Source organism: Cydia pomonella, chromosome 12, assembly GCF_033807575.1.
Source record: "Cydia pomonella isolate Wapato2018A chromosome 12, ilCydPomo1, whole genome shotgun sequence".
Taxonomy (NCBI): Eukaryota; Metazoa; Arthropoda; class Insecta; order Lepidoptera; family Tortricidae; genus Cydia; species Cydia pomonella.
Window position 1 is genome coordinate 14,880,118 of NC_084714.1, and position 16,499 is coordinate 14,896,616.

The window sequence follows — 16,499 nt, forward strand, 5'->3', positions numbered from 1 at the left end:
TCTTGCCCTTGGTCCTCGTTCGCCTTTTTCTCCTCTAAGGGACATTGGATAACCTGAAAAATAATTTAAGGTTAACTTTATCTTGTTGTCATAAAAACTTATTAAGTTCTATAGGTAAGTGTAGACTTTTGTCTTACAGATTCCTTTCTAATTTTGACTTTATTATTTTTTTTGTTCACGACGACGCATACCTTCACTCGTAATGTCATATTATTAAAAGTTAGATTTGACAAATCTGCGCGTCATCGTGGATGACACGAACTATAAAGCAAGTAAAAAAATTAATCGCACATAAAGATTACACAAGTTGGACTGTCTTTATAACATTTTCTGCTGTTCATTTATCAGTATGGTCCATAATATTTATATTATCGTAAAATAATTAAATGAAGACTACTGGGATTAGTTCGGTGTCCTCACGATATGTAATATGCTTTTAATGAAAAAATCGTTGGTGCAAGCTGGGATCGGAAGCCGATCGGAATAGGCTAGAGTCCGTCTTACAAGCCAAATCGAAAGTAAGTACAGTCGCCATCAATAATATCAGAGCTGCCAAGGTGCTCACAAATATCTGAACACGCCTCTATTATCAAGGGTGTTCAGAAATGATAGAGCACTTCGGCCGCTCCGATGATGGCGCTGTACATTTGCATTTCGCTCGTACTTGTCGGTACATGTACTGACGCGAGCGAGACGCACGATAACTAAATGATATTATTCAAGTTTAATTCTTATGTTAGTGTACGTTCGAATTGGCCTTTAAGCTCTCTGCATAGACTGAAGTGACAGAAAGTGGAAATCATATCATAGGAATTTGGCATTTGCGCTTCGTAACCTATACCTGTCTGTGCAAAGTCAGTCTGGTCAGACTCTACTAAGGCAGCCGTCCCGAAAGGCGACAGACCAAGTAATGTTGCTTGTTTAATCCTAATTAACGAGTACCGAGTATGAGTTCAGTAAATACCGTCTAGTCCGGGGGGCGGGGGCGGGAAAGGAGGCATCGTCCCGAAGCGGCCTGAGCCTTCCACGTCTCCTTCTTCTTGGTCCACCTGTGTAAGTAAAGTCTTTAAAAAGGGTTGTTTTATCCGTCGAATGCTCGTTTTAGTACCTATACTCGTAAGATGTCGAAAAATGCGTGAGGATAGTTCCACTTACACTGGTTAGTTTGAGTCAAATAACTACTCTTGACTGCATTCGGTAAATTACTAATGCATATGTATATTATGTATGTACAAATTAGGTAGGTACAGTACGGATCGAAAAATCAGGCTGTTGATTTTTACACTATTTATATTAAAAAAATACCGATCGACTAATTCGACAAAAACAAACCGAATTTGGATAGAATTATCAATTGCAACTATGTAAGTTTCCACCACAAAGAACAATAATGCTATACATAAATATATTAGGAAGAAACACGTATATGTCATGAAACCTAAAGGTGCTTAAAATAAAGTCAACACAAATAGATTGCATCTCAGTTGCTTTGTAGGAAAACTGTGAAGTCGGCTTGCAGCAAGCATGCCTTTCCCATTCAAATTGTCGGATGCCATCCATATGTGTTGGCCCTAAAATAAATAGTCCCGAGACAATGAAGGGCTCTTGTCAAGCACGTAAGATTAACAATCTCGATTGATTTTACAACCCCAATTGAAGCTATAGCCAAGCGAGGTAACCTGATTGATGTGTTGACGGTAACTTTGATTGACTCTATCGAATGGCCATCGATTCTAATTATTCTTACCTCGTTAATCTTAATTAATCGTTAGTCTTACCTCTTTAAAAATCGAAGAACATCGGTACGTCAATTAAAATTACATCAATCGTTGATCAAACAGGCCAGGCGGGTGAGAATACGTTTATGCCATACGCCACTTGCAGGAGAGCGAAAAGAAGGAAAACATTTTTTTTTTTTCAAACGGTTTTATATTTAGTAAATATTCAACTTATCTATCATTTAGGCACATATGTTTACTATTTATAGTACCATACAAATATTTCCAATATAGTGATAATCAGGAAATAAAAGGATTTTTATTATTGCCATATCCATTTTTGATGAGTTTAACATTACTCATACGTATAATGTATGGATATAGATATGTGACAATTCTTGTGATCATTTTCTGTTAACAGACTGTAAGTTATCCTATACCAAAATGAAGAAATGGTACATCATCTTTGTAAAAAAAGATTTTAAACCGATTAGTGTCAATTATAGAATATTTTTGTCATTATACGATTGATTAAAAAACCATTTTCTCGAAATTGGATATGGCACAGACGTACTCTTAGCCGACGAATAAAGTACAGGAAATAAGTCTGCTTGACAAGCACAGCTACCACGAGTTTGCATTTGACATTTACGTTGGCGACTGCGTCGCATCCCCTCCCTATCCCATCAATACATGAATGCAAGCGAGACAGACTGCGATAGAGTTTACGCAGTCGCTAACGTAAATGTTGAGTGTCATTGTCTCGGTACCACTTAGACGACGTTGAGACGTTAATTTACCAAAAGTTCGAATTGTGGTTGGTAGTACTTGGTAGTGCTTATTTTCTAGCAGTAATTAGGTTAGTTGGAAATTAGGGTAGTTATACAGGTTTATTAAAAAAGCAAGCATGTGTTATTGATAAGTTTGAAGATAAATTATCATTAAAAATTCCGCCAAATATGACCAACATTTATTAGACTTTAAAAATAGAAAGGCATAAACTTTTACAAACTGGAAAACGCATACTGACTAGATATTTTTTGTAACTAAAACTAACTTAATTGTAACCGTAAGTATGTACCTACTTAGAATACTACGTATAATTCATACATCTTTGTTTTTATTTTCATAGTTTATAAGTAGTACCTTTTCGACATGTGTATACAAATATTTATGTAAAACGAAGATTATCCAAAGTATGTTTATTATTCTAATCAATCATAATAAATCTGCAATATTTTGTATGGGTTTCAATTCCTACATTCGACAAACTGAGAGCCTATTTGAGCATTAGTCATTTTATCTTAATCAGTTACTCGCTCGCATCAATATAGATAAAAGTACGGGAATGTAGTTGGTGTTACACGTTGTATATGTTGCAACAATAGTCGTTATAAGTCTTTTATGTTGCCAACTTCCCTGAAACCCACCGACTTCAATCAGCCGTACACTTGTGGCTCATAGAAACTAACGAGACCGCACACAACGGAAATAATGTACTGAATTTTACACCTTATATAACTTTCAATAAAGTCGGGTTTTCCTCGAATTCTGACGAAGGAATCACTGCGAGTGCACTTCACATAAAAAAAGGCGTATCTGCTATTTTCTTCTATTATAATACGCCCTTTGTGCAAATGTTGAAGAGTAGGTATCATTGACAAAAGTAGCGGTGTATCTAATGGTGCCTGCGAAACGATTGGTTCTCGATATTTTATATATATATATTCAGGGTATAACTTTGAATGTGATGACAATGACGAATTCCGTAATTTTCACCCTAATGAACATGCACAGTTTATTACATAACAAAACTTTTAATAGGTTTTATTTTTCTTGTTATACCTACTATAAGTGAATCCGCGAGAATGTATTATGCACATTAATGTAGCGTTGCGGACGTTAAAAGAGAAAAAAAAATAGAAGAGAAAAATCGTCATTCATTGTGTGGACATTACATGTATTTTCTGATTTTATATTAATTGAAAGGAATAACAACATAGAAATAAAATAAACCTGTCCATATTTTTTTTTCATATTGCAAAACCGTCACTATTTTCATTTATATTTTATACGTATTTAAAACATGTTTTACCCAACAAATAATAAAGTCAGCCTGTCAACGATTTTCTAGTACTTCGATTCAATCCTAGAAAATGAAATAGATTTTCATTCGAAAGTTAAAAGTTAATATTACTGAGGTAAGTATATTGCAAAAAATAAAGCTACGCGATATGACAGCCTAAGGCACTTCGCCAACCTATAATTTGATTGAATACCGATAACGCTCAATGCACTTTTGTTAATTTAATCACCTATTGTCAGCAGGACGATGGCCGCAATATCATATCAGATAAAGGAATGCTCAGTAATGCTGTCATCACTTACTGTTATAATTATTATGTATATGTATTTATCGAGTCTATAGTACCTATACGGTAATTTCACATGGTACCTATTACAACATAAGTTGTTCTGGAATTCATGAATCGATTAAAACATACGTATTAAATTGTAAAAAGTTTTTTTTTATATATTTGTCGTTGCAAATAGGTATATTACTTGTATTATCTATGTAGCACAAATGTATTATAATAAAAATAAAAATAATTCAGCCTATATACATCCCACTGCTTGACTCTCATGTAAAATTTTGAATGTATTACAACACTACACTTGAGAATAATTTAGAATATTCTCAGACCAAATGTTATAGTTGGTGCCAATATAACAACAAAAAAAACAAAACGTTTCTTTTTTTCAGTTAGATAAAAAGTGTTATACATATATTACGAACTTTCACAATTGCATGGTTGCGTTTTCGACTTAAAATACGTGAGTGACCCGTTGTAACATATTTAATATTGCATGGTTAGTTAATTATTGTGCAAAAAGCTGTTAGTTCGGACACCACGAAGTGCAAAAAGTGTTAGTTCGACACATTAATAAAATTGTGACTGTGCCACCAGACCTCCTCAGTGTTAGTGAGTCACATCCAACATAAATAGGAAAATCATATCGTAATCACCAAAAAATTGTCAATGTCAATCTCGTCTGCACCACTGCCTTTACCCATTTCCTGTCAAAACGTTAAAAAATGTACATTTTGTGGAGCAGAAATTTGCATTCAAATAGTTTAGAGTTTAATAGAGATGGCCGAAACCACAGAACTATATCGAGACGAGATAGAAGAAAAGAGTTGATCGATTTGTACCAGATACTTAAAAAAAAATGACTGAAATTAGTTGATTTTAATTTTAAATGTTGAGTTGATTTGATAACATACGAGTACTATAACATAAAATGCAATATAGATGTAACCATAACCTGCCTGTTAAACCATATCTGTCCAAGCCGGCAAAACTTCCCACTGTGTCGCTTGCTATAAGGACGTTTTGATTTTGACAGGTTATTCGTATAAAAACATACTTACAAGAAACTCTCGTCCTTACGGCAAGTGACAAAATGGGACGTTTTGCCAGCCGTGGACACATATTTTTATCACACTTGCTCTTAAAAGGTTACTTGTAGGCGATGCGGTAGGTACAGGAATTACGAATTCGTACGTATTAAGTTTGTTGGTTTGTTCAATTCGTTTGTAAAATCTCAAATGTAATCTGTAAATGTAAAATAAAGTACGTAAGTAAACATTTGCTAAAAATAAACCAAAAAATTGAAGTGATAAGTTGTTCGTGTTTTTTTCAGTGGTTCATCTTTCCGTAACACTGCTAAAACTAGCTTAATTTTATATATACAATACGCTCTAGTTGCATCAGTCATTGTTTCAGCAATTTAATTACATTTAATATTTTTATATGCCCACACTTTAGCTGCGTAGTTGAATCTGATAGGTCTATTTCAAGCTAAAATATAGAACACAAATACCAAATATTTTGCAAAATTCCATTGCAATTTGACATTTACTTTTACTACAAAAAATACTAAAAACTATTTAAATCCATCACAAATCTCACTTACCTCGAAAGTGTTGACACATTGCACTTCAGCCTGTGACGGGGATCCATACAACTTCAGTTCTTGAAACGCACCCTGTATGACAACCAAGGTTACGACACTTTTCCACATCACTATACCTAGTAGTCTGACAACTTATCAACAGCTCACAAAAATGTAATTAATTAAAGTCTTACTTACTATGATATTTGTGTACGTATGTCCTTATTTCGGATAAGGAAAGTAAGTGGTTCTCATCATACTAGTTAGTTATTAGTTCATCGAAAATCGCACTTGTTTAAAATATTATTATTGTTCCGCACTTGTGAACCTACCTATATAAAAGATACTAAGCCTTATCTGAGTAGAAACAGACGACATGAGTAGTTTCAATAGGTATTTCTAGCGGCAGTATAATGGCCACATTTTTATCAGCTCAAAGAGGGGGGGGGGGCGGGGGGGCGGCGGGTTTAGGGTCGGCAACGCGCATGTAACTCCTCTGGAGTTGCAGGCGTACATAGGCTACGGAGACTGCTTACCATCAGGCGGGCCGTATGCTTGTTTGCCACCGACGTAGTATAAAAAAAAAAACTTGTCACCATACCTGTCACGTTCTAACTAGTATGTAAGCGTGAAAGTGACGGGCATAGTGACAGATGATAAAAATGGAACCATGTTGCCACCGCAGGGGGATATTAGATATTAGATATAGAGGTTTATTTATCCCTTTAACGGTTTGACAACTTAAAAAAAATTACAGTTCGGTTATGTGTGTGAAACATATGATAAAGCTTTTTTTAACTTCTGTCACTTTCTTGCTTGGCTTGGCTTTAGTGCTATATGTGTAAGGACCCAGGAGAATGTCACTTGAACGATTTATTGCACATGGATTTTGGGCTTCCAAGTATTTCTTAGCGGTAGTGAGACGCGGCTTTGCGGAGCGTCGCGTCAAATATGGCTTTAGTAGATACTTATAAAAGTATTTTATGTTATAATTATAATTATAAGACTTTCATCGTACTGTGTGCTATACATTTAATAGTTGTTTATAGAACATACAACTCAGAAGATAGTTAACCGCAATGAACACAGATTAGAACTTGTTATTTAATTACTAAAACATGTAATATTTATACTAATACCCTATCGAATTTTCGGTGCAGTATCTGAGTAGGTAAGTAACTATAATATTAATATGATGTTCTAAATGAAATTAAAGCTCTCCAAAGGGCCTCCACTTGTTGGATCTATGTCCCCACGCAAGCCTATCAAAAGACCGGGATGTAGGCCCTTGAAATCCAAAATGGAGATACAAATATTAATAACATGAATTCATTTCGGAATCTTTCGCTTGCTCGAGTATCAATATTAGCACGAGAAGATAAACAAAAACTTTGCCCTCTTGTAAAAAAACGTAGAAAACTACAAATAAAATTTTAAATCAATCAATCATTTATTGCAATATAACATACTTTTATGCATGCAAATACAATTATAATATGTTACATAATAAATTTAATAAAATATATAACAAAACAATCACAATAATAATAATGCAATACACATTAATTAATTAAATATATAAAGACTGTTGGAGCATAATTACCCAGTGGGGAGCAAAAAAGGCACATTTACAGTTTTGTACATCTAAAATTTAGCAAGGGAATAACAGAATTTAAAATAAATCTGTATCATTTGTATTCATAAGAAATTATTAGTACTGTCCTATGGGAAACTGGCTTTTAAGGAGATGAAACGTTGATCCAAATATAGACAAGTCTCCGTGGGAACAAAATACGAGGCTAATGGACGTTTACTTTCGTTTATTCCTTTTAGCGAATGTAGGGAGCTCGTTTTTAAACGGTAAAATATGCTCATTTTAGGGTTCCCTAGCTAGAAAAACGGAACCCTTATTGGATCATTTTGTTATCCAGCCGTCCGTCCGTCCGTCTCTCTGTCTGTCGATACCCTTTATCTCGAGAACGCGTAGAGGTATCGAGTTGAAATTATAACCATCTACTTCTATCAACAGTTTCTTGAAGCTGTGAAAAAATGTAACTTCTAAATTAAAGTAACGCAAATAAAATACGACCGTTTATGCCGCAAACTTCGACATTCTCAACGGAATTAAAATTATTATTATTTCCAACGGTATTTCCCGTTGACCTATAACTATGAGCAAGGCATATCAAGGCAAATCATATAATTTGGCAAGTAATATCATCTTATACTACAAGTATAGGAAAAAATCTAAAAACTATAAATTTGTAACAAAATAAAGAAATAGGAAGTTAAATTTGTACGATACCCTATTAGGTGGGCGAGTCCAACTCGCACTTGTCCGGTTTTTTATAGTAGGTACATTAAGGTAAAATTATCTTTTTAGGTAAAAACATTATATTTTCTCATTACTAACAATATTTTTAGATACAGCATATAAAAAAAACTTTTATTTATCTAAAATGAATCCTACTCAATCCAGGGTGTCAAAATTGGATTGGCGTGCCAATCAGCAGTCACCTACAGAACGCCGTCAGCAATGTCAGCATAGAGGTGTGGTTTTGTTTGAGATATATTCAATCGAATGACAAATTCAAAGACACATTATATACCAACTACGTGATCTCGAGTGATAATACAATCATGTGTTTTATTACACACGTGTTTTATTTTTAAATACTTAGAACATACGTTGTGAACTTGTGAATCGTGTAGACTCCTAGTAAGACCGTCGATTGGGTAAAAAATAACTACTTACCTAACAAATACACGTGTAATTAATTCATATCATATTTTTCTATCAAGTATCTAAATTGGTTACAATGTTTTTTTTTATCCAAAAAGCTATGTGACATTAGTATTTAAGCACACTTTAACGTTATGATTATGACCGTTTACCGACGCGCGCGCAAGTTACGCGCATCCACCGCGCTTGCACTGTATTCAACTAAACCCGAACCCACTGTAATCCAGATAGCTCGTTGCACAGTACAAAAATGTGACATATTTATGGAAAGGGACCTTATTGTCGATTTTAGTTTCAGAGATAATCTCGACTCGAGACTTTTATCAAGATTTAGTTATGAAATTATAAAATATTGTTTTCTACATTTAAAGAACTCCTAGTCTTCCAATATTATTTCGACTATCGATGTATCGATGTATCTTGCAACAATAGGATATATTTTTGGAGTGATAACTTATTACTATGTTTTCTAAAAAAGCCTTTTTGTACTTTTAAGTTATAAAACTAACTAGAAGGTTTAGGCCTAAAAAACGAGAGAACTCCACCTGCCCCGACCCCGAAATTAAAAAAAAAAAAAAACTATTGACGTAACATTACATAGATTACGAGAACTTATTCTTAATATCTCAAAACTTTAAGGCATATTACTCGTACAAAGGTATTTGAAATATAGGTGTATTTTCTGAGCCGCTCATGTTAAAATGAAATAATATTATGTGTCCCAGCCCTCTCTAACTTATGAACTGGGCGTATTAAAAAAAACTAAAACGAAAATTATTTTGTACATGATCGGTTGACCCTTTAATCTCTTCTCAGTAAAGGGACGTTAGTAGTAGGAACTTTTATATGGTATGAAGGTATGATATAACACTCCATTGTACGTGGCCTGACACACTTGGTCAGTTTTTAGGGTTCCGTACCAAAAAGGTACAAAAGGAACCCTTATGGTGCGACTCTGTCTGTTCGTCCGTCCGTCAGTCTGCCACATTGCTAAATATCTCAAGAAATACTTAAGCTATCGATTTGAAATTTGGAATACTAATGAATAACGCTAATCCAGACATATTGGAAGTGTAATTTTTTTATGTTATTTATATTAATTATGGAGAATGCCCTATATAAAAAGGGGGCAAAATTTCAGTCTAGCTACTAGGTCAAGTGGAGTATCATTTGAAAGAGCTTAAATTGAACATTACAAAACAATTTTTTTTTCATAATGAAAAAAAATTACTTTTGAAGGAAAATATGAACAACAAATACCATTCCCCCTCGCCCTTATTTTCGAAGCTTACGACTGAAATTTTTTGAATGTTTTACATAATAATAATATTATCATATAGATTACAGGAAAAATAAAATCAGAACTCTACCTTGATAACTTTTTTTAATTACCAAAAAACATTGTATAATTTAATTTGGTCGGTATTTATTATAGTTGAAATTCCTATGAGATTACACTAAAGACACCTTCATTCAAATAAAACAAAAATTATTGAAATCGGTTCACATGATAAAGAATTATCCCTTAAAACCCAACATACATACAAATCGCACAAATTAGTTCGCCCATAGATGGCGCTGTACACAATTATGCTAATAGTATACTTCTGGTCAAAACTCTTTCGTGATTATAGTTACATGAGAAAATTGAAAGTTTGTACGGAACCCTCGGTGCGCGAGGTAATCGAACTGGCACTTGACTGTTTTTTTTTTAAATTTATATGCCACTTTACTTGAGATAATAGGGCAACGAAATTAAAATTAGTCATTAAATTGTCTTGATTAATCATGGTTATATTATGTATTTCAACTAAAGCATCATAATTAAATTAAATAGAAAAAAAACTAAAAATTTAAGAAGAAAATTGACACCACATCATAATTATCGTTTCTTACATTGAACTGTCGGTTGTTAGTTGTACACGGCACCAGTACAGTGCACCCACAACCCACAACACATACACCTGTACACACAAGATCGGTTACTTCAACGGAAGTCGGTTTATGCATCCTGGAGCATCCAGGGTACCTAGCCAAGGTGATAATCGCTCGCGCTACGATAACGAAATGCTTTGTGTTTCTCTATCACTAGTGCGTATAAATATTAGTACGAAAGTGGCAGTTGCGTTTCGTTCGCTAAGGAGCGTAAACAATTGGCATGTTGGTTAGGCTCGCTAGGCTATGCGAACATGCTGTTGTGTCCTCTGCCCTCTAACTTTTCAATCACGGGTTCAAAAACCATGAATTTTTTTTTTAATAGTAGCGCTATTTTAGATCATAATGCGGTTGCCAAAAATATGAATATCAATATTGAGGCCTTCCTCTAGTAATTTATCGATTCGAAATTTGAATTAACAACTTTCGCTCGATAGGAAAAAAAAATGTTTAAAACCGCACCAATAAATAATTGTAATTCAACTAATTTTATACAAAAGCTATTAACGTGATAATTGCTTCTAATTAATATTATAATAATATAATATATAAAATACATACCCCTTTATGTAAGAATTTGTATTAATGGCATGTCATACCAACCCTAGGTTATGTACTTATGTATTAGTATGTTACTAACACGATATGGACCTTGTTCGAAATAAATGGTTTGTGATTTGATTTGATAAAATGAATTCTAGGTTTATAGGTTTCGCTTAAAGAAATACATACTTTAAAAAAAATACGTTAATTTGACTAAGTTATAATTACATTTTATACGTTTAATTAAAAAAAAATGTAATTTTTTTAAAAAGCGAAACCTATAAACCTAGAATATTCTATGCTGAAGCGATCAGCATCAAAAATAAAAGTGATTGGTTTAGATTTAGTTAATGGAAACCGTTTTCTCCCGAAATGTAAATTTCATCAAAAATGTACGTACGTTCGGTTATATTAATGGCAAAGCTATTCTTCCCTCTTAATCTGTAATCTAATATTTATTTGTGTTTTAGGTTCCGCTAATGATTAACTATAACTTGTAAGAATGCATTGATTAATTTCTAAAAATAAATAAGTCTTTAACTCCTTAAAATCTTTCGCTAACTACGCAGAAAAAATGTAACGTGCAGTTACCAAGATTTAGCGGTTAATCTTTTTACCTCATTTATCCGTTATTCCGTATCAGTGTGGAGAGAACGCAATACAAAAGACCTCGCTTTAAACACGTTTTAAAATAAAAATGCCTTTCGTATGTACAACAGCGCAATTTTTTATTGCAACAGGAAGACCGGAACTTTTTGTTATATTCCTTTAGCTATTCGCTTTTTTCCATTCGGTGGCGTGGAAAAAGCGGGCACGATAAAAAAAGGTACCTATACCTGAAAATAAATAACGTACTACGCATACATGGGGACGGAATGCCACGCTTGTTTTACTGATAAAATAAAATCGTACTATTCGTGCTCACACTGGTCAATTTTTCATATTATTTAAATGCATTCTTTAGAAGCCTTCCACCAAGTTTCAATGTTAGAATGTTAAAATATTGGTAGATATGCAACTGACCCATACAATCCATTAGGGTTTGAACTGTATTTTCAAATCTCTCCTCTGCCCGTGACCATTCCGCGTAAAAGTCGTGAAACTGCACTTATATTCTCCCCCTTAGTACTCCAGTACTAAATAGTAATCACAATTGCACCTCCTTGGGAGATGAATTACGGGTTTAAAAGTCCTATTTCCTGGCAATAAAGTTTGAAACTGTTTGTCAAAGTATATCAAAATCTGGTTAAGCGTTTTTACATTATAGAGGAATAAACTTTCACATTTACATATAATAAAGAGCTCACATTATTAGGAATAACATAAACAACGCTTATACCAGTTGTACCTGCTTCACCTTAAATATAACACATCGTTGTGTATTTGGTGATGATAAGCACTTATGTTAACTAAAGTATAATTTTTCAACAGATTTGATGATTAATTGATGGTTAAGACCCAAGATAATTCTATCACACATGATTTTCTACTCTTAGCCATACTCTGCAAGGTAAATGCAGTACAGTCAGCATCAAAAGTAGTGGATTAGAATACGCGTCAAAAGTATCTACCATTTTATAACAGCTTAACAAAATGAGATTAGAGATGGGTCGCGGGTAAATACCCAATGTACCCACCTGGGTTTTTACCCGGTAAATACCCATCTACTTACCTGGTATTTATCCGTATATACCCAAATGGACGGGTAGATTCATTCCTTGTTGCACAAGTTGATTTGTGTTAATATTGAGATATACCGAGTTAGTAGAAAGAATCGGTTTAGTGGTATGTGCATTTGTAATTAAGGAATTTTTCATGTACCTGCTCGTAATTTTGATATATAATAAAAAAAGCCGTTATAAAAGATTATTTTTAGATTTGAGTAATTTTCGTACTTTTACATTGAAATATACATTCGATTTTCTGTCGGCCGGGGGGTACAGTTGGGGGGAGGGGGCTAAAAGGTAACTTTTACATATTTTTAGAAATATGTCATTACTATCGGAAAAACGTTGTATGTACAGTCAGCATACAAACGTACAAACAACGCGCTAAAAGTATCTGACATCCCGGATAACTTTTCCAAATATAGATAAATTTCTAAAATTCACATTCAGAAGTATATATTTTACAGTCTTAGTTGTTCTATATTAAATACATCACTTTTTGTTAAGCTGTTACAGAATGGTAGATACTTATGAAGCGTGGTAGATATTTGATCCGTTACTTTTACAAAGGTTTTACATTTTTGTCATATTCTAAGTATTTTTGACTTATGAGCTTCTAAGTTGTGATACGACACATTTTTTTTTATTTCCATTCACCAGTAGTCTTTATTTTTATCTTTATGATGTATATTAAAAGCGTTTCATACATTTCCGGAGGTCAGGGAAACATTTTACGCGATTTTCATAATTGGACTGATATGTTAAAATCGAACTTCACCTCATAGCAACCTTTTGGTTATTAATTTGAATAAGTACACATTATATGTAACATTTCAAAAAATAACCTTAAATTAATCTTATTTAAACTCACAGACCATTAGACATCAACTTTAGAAGAAATACGCGGGTGGGTAAATATTGAGTATATACCGGGTAAATAACTAGTTACTCATCTCTACATGAGATACATATGTTGTAGAACAATGAGACCGAGGGAAATACTTATATATTTGAAAAAATATTCGCCGGTATGATGCTGACTGTACCTTAGAAGTATCAAGGGAAAAGATGAACATACAAACACACTTACGTATAATATATACCCACATACATAGCGGTCAAAATGATAACCCTCTTTTTGCTTAGTCGTAACTCGTATTCAAGCAAAAATGAGGTCATTGAAGTTGTACATTCTAAGAAAAAAATCTAATCTGTATCCGCAAAACGAAGTTTTTTCAATCTTTTAACTCCAGAACTTCGTAATCCAACAGATAAAATAAATAAGCCGGATAGGATTACACAAGAATTTATTATCATTTTAAAAGTGTATTTTGCAAGGAGTGTGTGCCTTCCAGATTATTTTTATTGTTGAAATATTTTAGTTATACAAGCAGATAAAAAATTTGTACTTGTTGACTACGATGCACAAATCCGGGTACTAAATCTTTAGTAATGTTAAATTAAAATGAAATAGTCGCATTAACTTCATTTTCACCACACCACACCAAGCCCTCTTGATTGTTCAAAAAGTTGCATTTTATCCACAGCCAGCGAGAAAGTTGCATTTTATCCACATGTGGGGCAAAGTAATCAGACCAAATTTTGAGTTGCTTCCTTATGTTAGCTGGTAGAATTGACTTGTAAATAACAATTTTTAATGATAATTTATGTTCATTTGGATCTGATTTGGTTTGATTTTTTTGGTATGTCATAGTTAGTATTTTCTTCGCATCGGTGCGGTGTGATGAAAAATATTGTTGTTTAACCCTCGTGCCTTGAAACCCTCTCTTCGCTCAGAATTTCACTTCTCGAACCACTCGCTACGCTGGTCATTAAATTTTCGAATCTTTCGCTTGCTCGGGTATCAATATTAGCACGAGCGGTTAAACAACAACTTTGCCCCCTTGTAAAACAAATAACTATTTATTAATAGAAACATAAGGACACTTGAAATGCGGGCGAAAGTACAATTGGGATTGGAAATATCGGACATAACTCAGTGCGTATTACAAAAATATATTTACAACGGGCTAAATATTTTGCTACCTTTATACATATTTCTTCCTTACGGTAATTTCTACTACCTGAAGGTTGTCTGGAAGAGATCGCTTTTTAGCGATAAGACCGCCTGTTGTTGCTTAGTTTTTTATGTTAATTGATGTATTTAATCATGTTTTCGTTGTGCACAGTAAAGAATATTATTATTATTGCCTTTATTTAATTTTTTCTCTTCCGTTAGGTTTTTACAATATGTATATAAAAGTAAAATATAAAAACACTTACAAAACAATACAAAAGATAAAAACACATTATAAAAACCTAACCTAGGGTGCCGCCAGCAGCGGGGCAAGGCCCAAGCTGCCGGTGGTCAGGGCCGCAGAGAGAGGAACCGGCGGACTATCCGCGCCGTGTCCAAGATCACCGCCTTCTGCATCTGACCCTTGTTCCAACCACCTAGCGAGAGTCTCTCAAAGTGTTGGTCGAGACTCTTCGCTATGAGACCGGTCGCTGAAACGACTATCGGCACAATGATCGTCGAATCAACATCCCACATGGCGGTTATCTCATTATTATTATTATTTTATAGTAATTATATATATTATTATGAAGAAAAGAGCTGATAACTTGTTCACATATCAAAACATACTTCACACAATCAAACCTTGAAAAAAAAAACTGTCACCTAAAGATACCGGTTAAAGATACCAGTTCCGACTATCTTGTGTCGCTCTTTGCTGCCGGCCACATCGCATGGAAAATGTCAGTCTAAATGACTAAATATTCATCGAGCGACACAGTAGCGATTTAATTCGTCGTAGTAATTGGATCTCGTGATTTCGACTCAAAGCTCGCCTTAACACGAAGTCGAATTCGGCTTTAATGAACACGAGATTGCAGCTGCCTTTGCATCCGGAGCTCTAGGGACTTTATAAATGCTTAAGGGGGAAGTCTAAGGCTAGTCGTTATGCCGGAACTTTAGGTACTTCATCAATCGCCAATTTATAAGGAAGTAGAGGAGGCCTTGGCAAAACGAGGTGCAGTACTGGACGGGGTATTTATTTTAATGATTATAAAACCTTTCCTCCGTGGCCTGTCAAAAATGTGCTATTTAAATAGTGATCTTGAAGTATAAATTATTGAATTTTAGAATTTCTTAGCGACAGATGCCGGATTCAGGCGTCACGTCAGAGGAGTTAAATGGGAACTGAAAACTACGAAAGTTGCCTAATATTAGGTTTACTTTCACAGAAATTCAATATTAAATGAAAAAAGGAAAACGAAGAACTGCTTAAGTTTTTCCTTGGTTAGTGACAGGTCATACCTACCTATTGTCATTTGTTAAACTTTTAAAGAGGAAAGTGGGGATAACGAAACTTTGCTGGGTTCTTTCACGACAAATAAAGTGTTTTTTTATTAATGATGGAAATATATGTGTTAATTGTGAATATGTATAAGTACATATGTTTTTGTTTAGGGGAAAAAGGTAATGCTAGTTAATCTGAAAAAAAAAATTGGTTCGTAAGTTATAGAGTAGGTAAGTATTCTTAAATGGTTAGATGCTTGAAGCTTTTTTTCTCTGTCTCGGTCTGTGTTTTTATTAAAGTTGACTTGGTAACATATAGTAACTTGAAGTTTAATACAAAATCTACAATTTAATACAGTGTTAAAACGCTTAAGCATGATGTCAAAGTGTGGCCAGGCTATCGGTAGGTTGTGAAGAAATATTGTTTAATTTAAGATCAATTTGTAACATACTCATAATATTGCTACTTTTAAACATTTGATTGGAAGTCTAAAATGTCTAATATAATTTTATTAAAAGACAGACACTTTTAAATGTTTTAATGTGGGTTTTTTTGCTACCTTTCCACCGCGATAAAACTGGCTGACGATTTTTTATTCTCAATAACATCTAAACTGTCATCTGACAAAGTT

General features: G+C 33.9%; 1 protein-coding gene across 6 annotated transcripts in view; it reads right to left on the reverse strand.

The window, feature by feature from the left end:
• Positions 1-16,499, reverse strand: part of LOC133523699 (collagen alpha-1(IX) chain-like) — a 217,685-nt gene that overhangs the window by 39,745 nt on the left and 161,441 nt on the right. For 5 of the 6 annotated variants that reach the window (XM_061859381.1, XM_061859379.1, XM_061859380.1 and 2 more), the window contains exons 4-7: positions 5,697-5,768; positions 4,747-4,797; positions 965-1,049; positions 7-53 (exon numbers count right to left, since the gene is read on the reverse strand). In XM_061859381.1, the coding sequence (XP_061715365.1) occupies positions 7-53; positions 965-1,049; positions 4,747-4,797; positions 5,697-5,768 (255 nt within the window). The remainder of the gene's footprint in view (positions 1-6; positions 54-964; positions 1,050-4,746; positions 4,798-5,696; positions 5,769-16,499) is intronic. The other variant, XM_061859382.1, reaches the window with a different exon arrangement.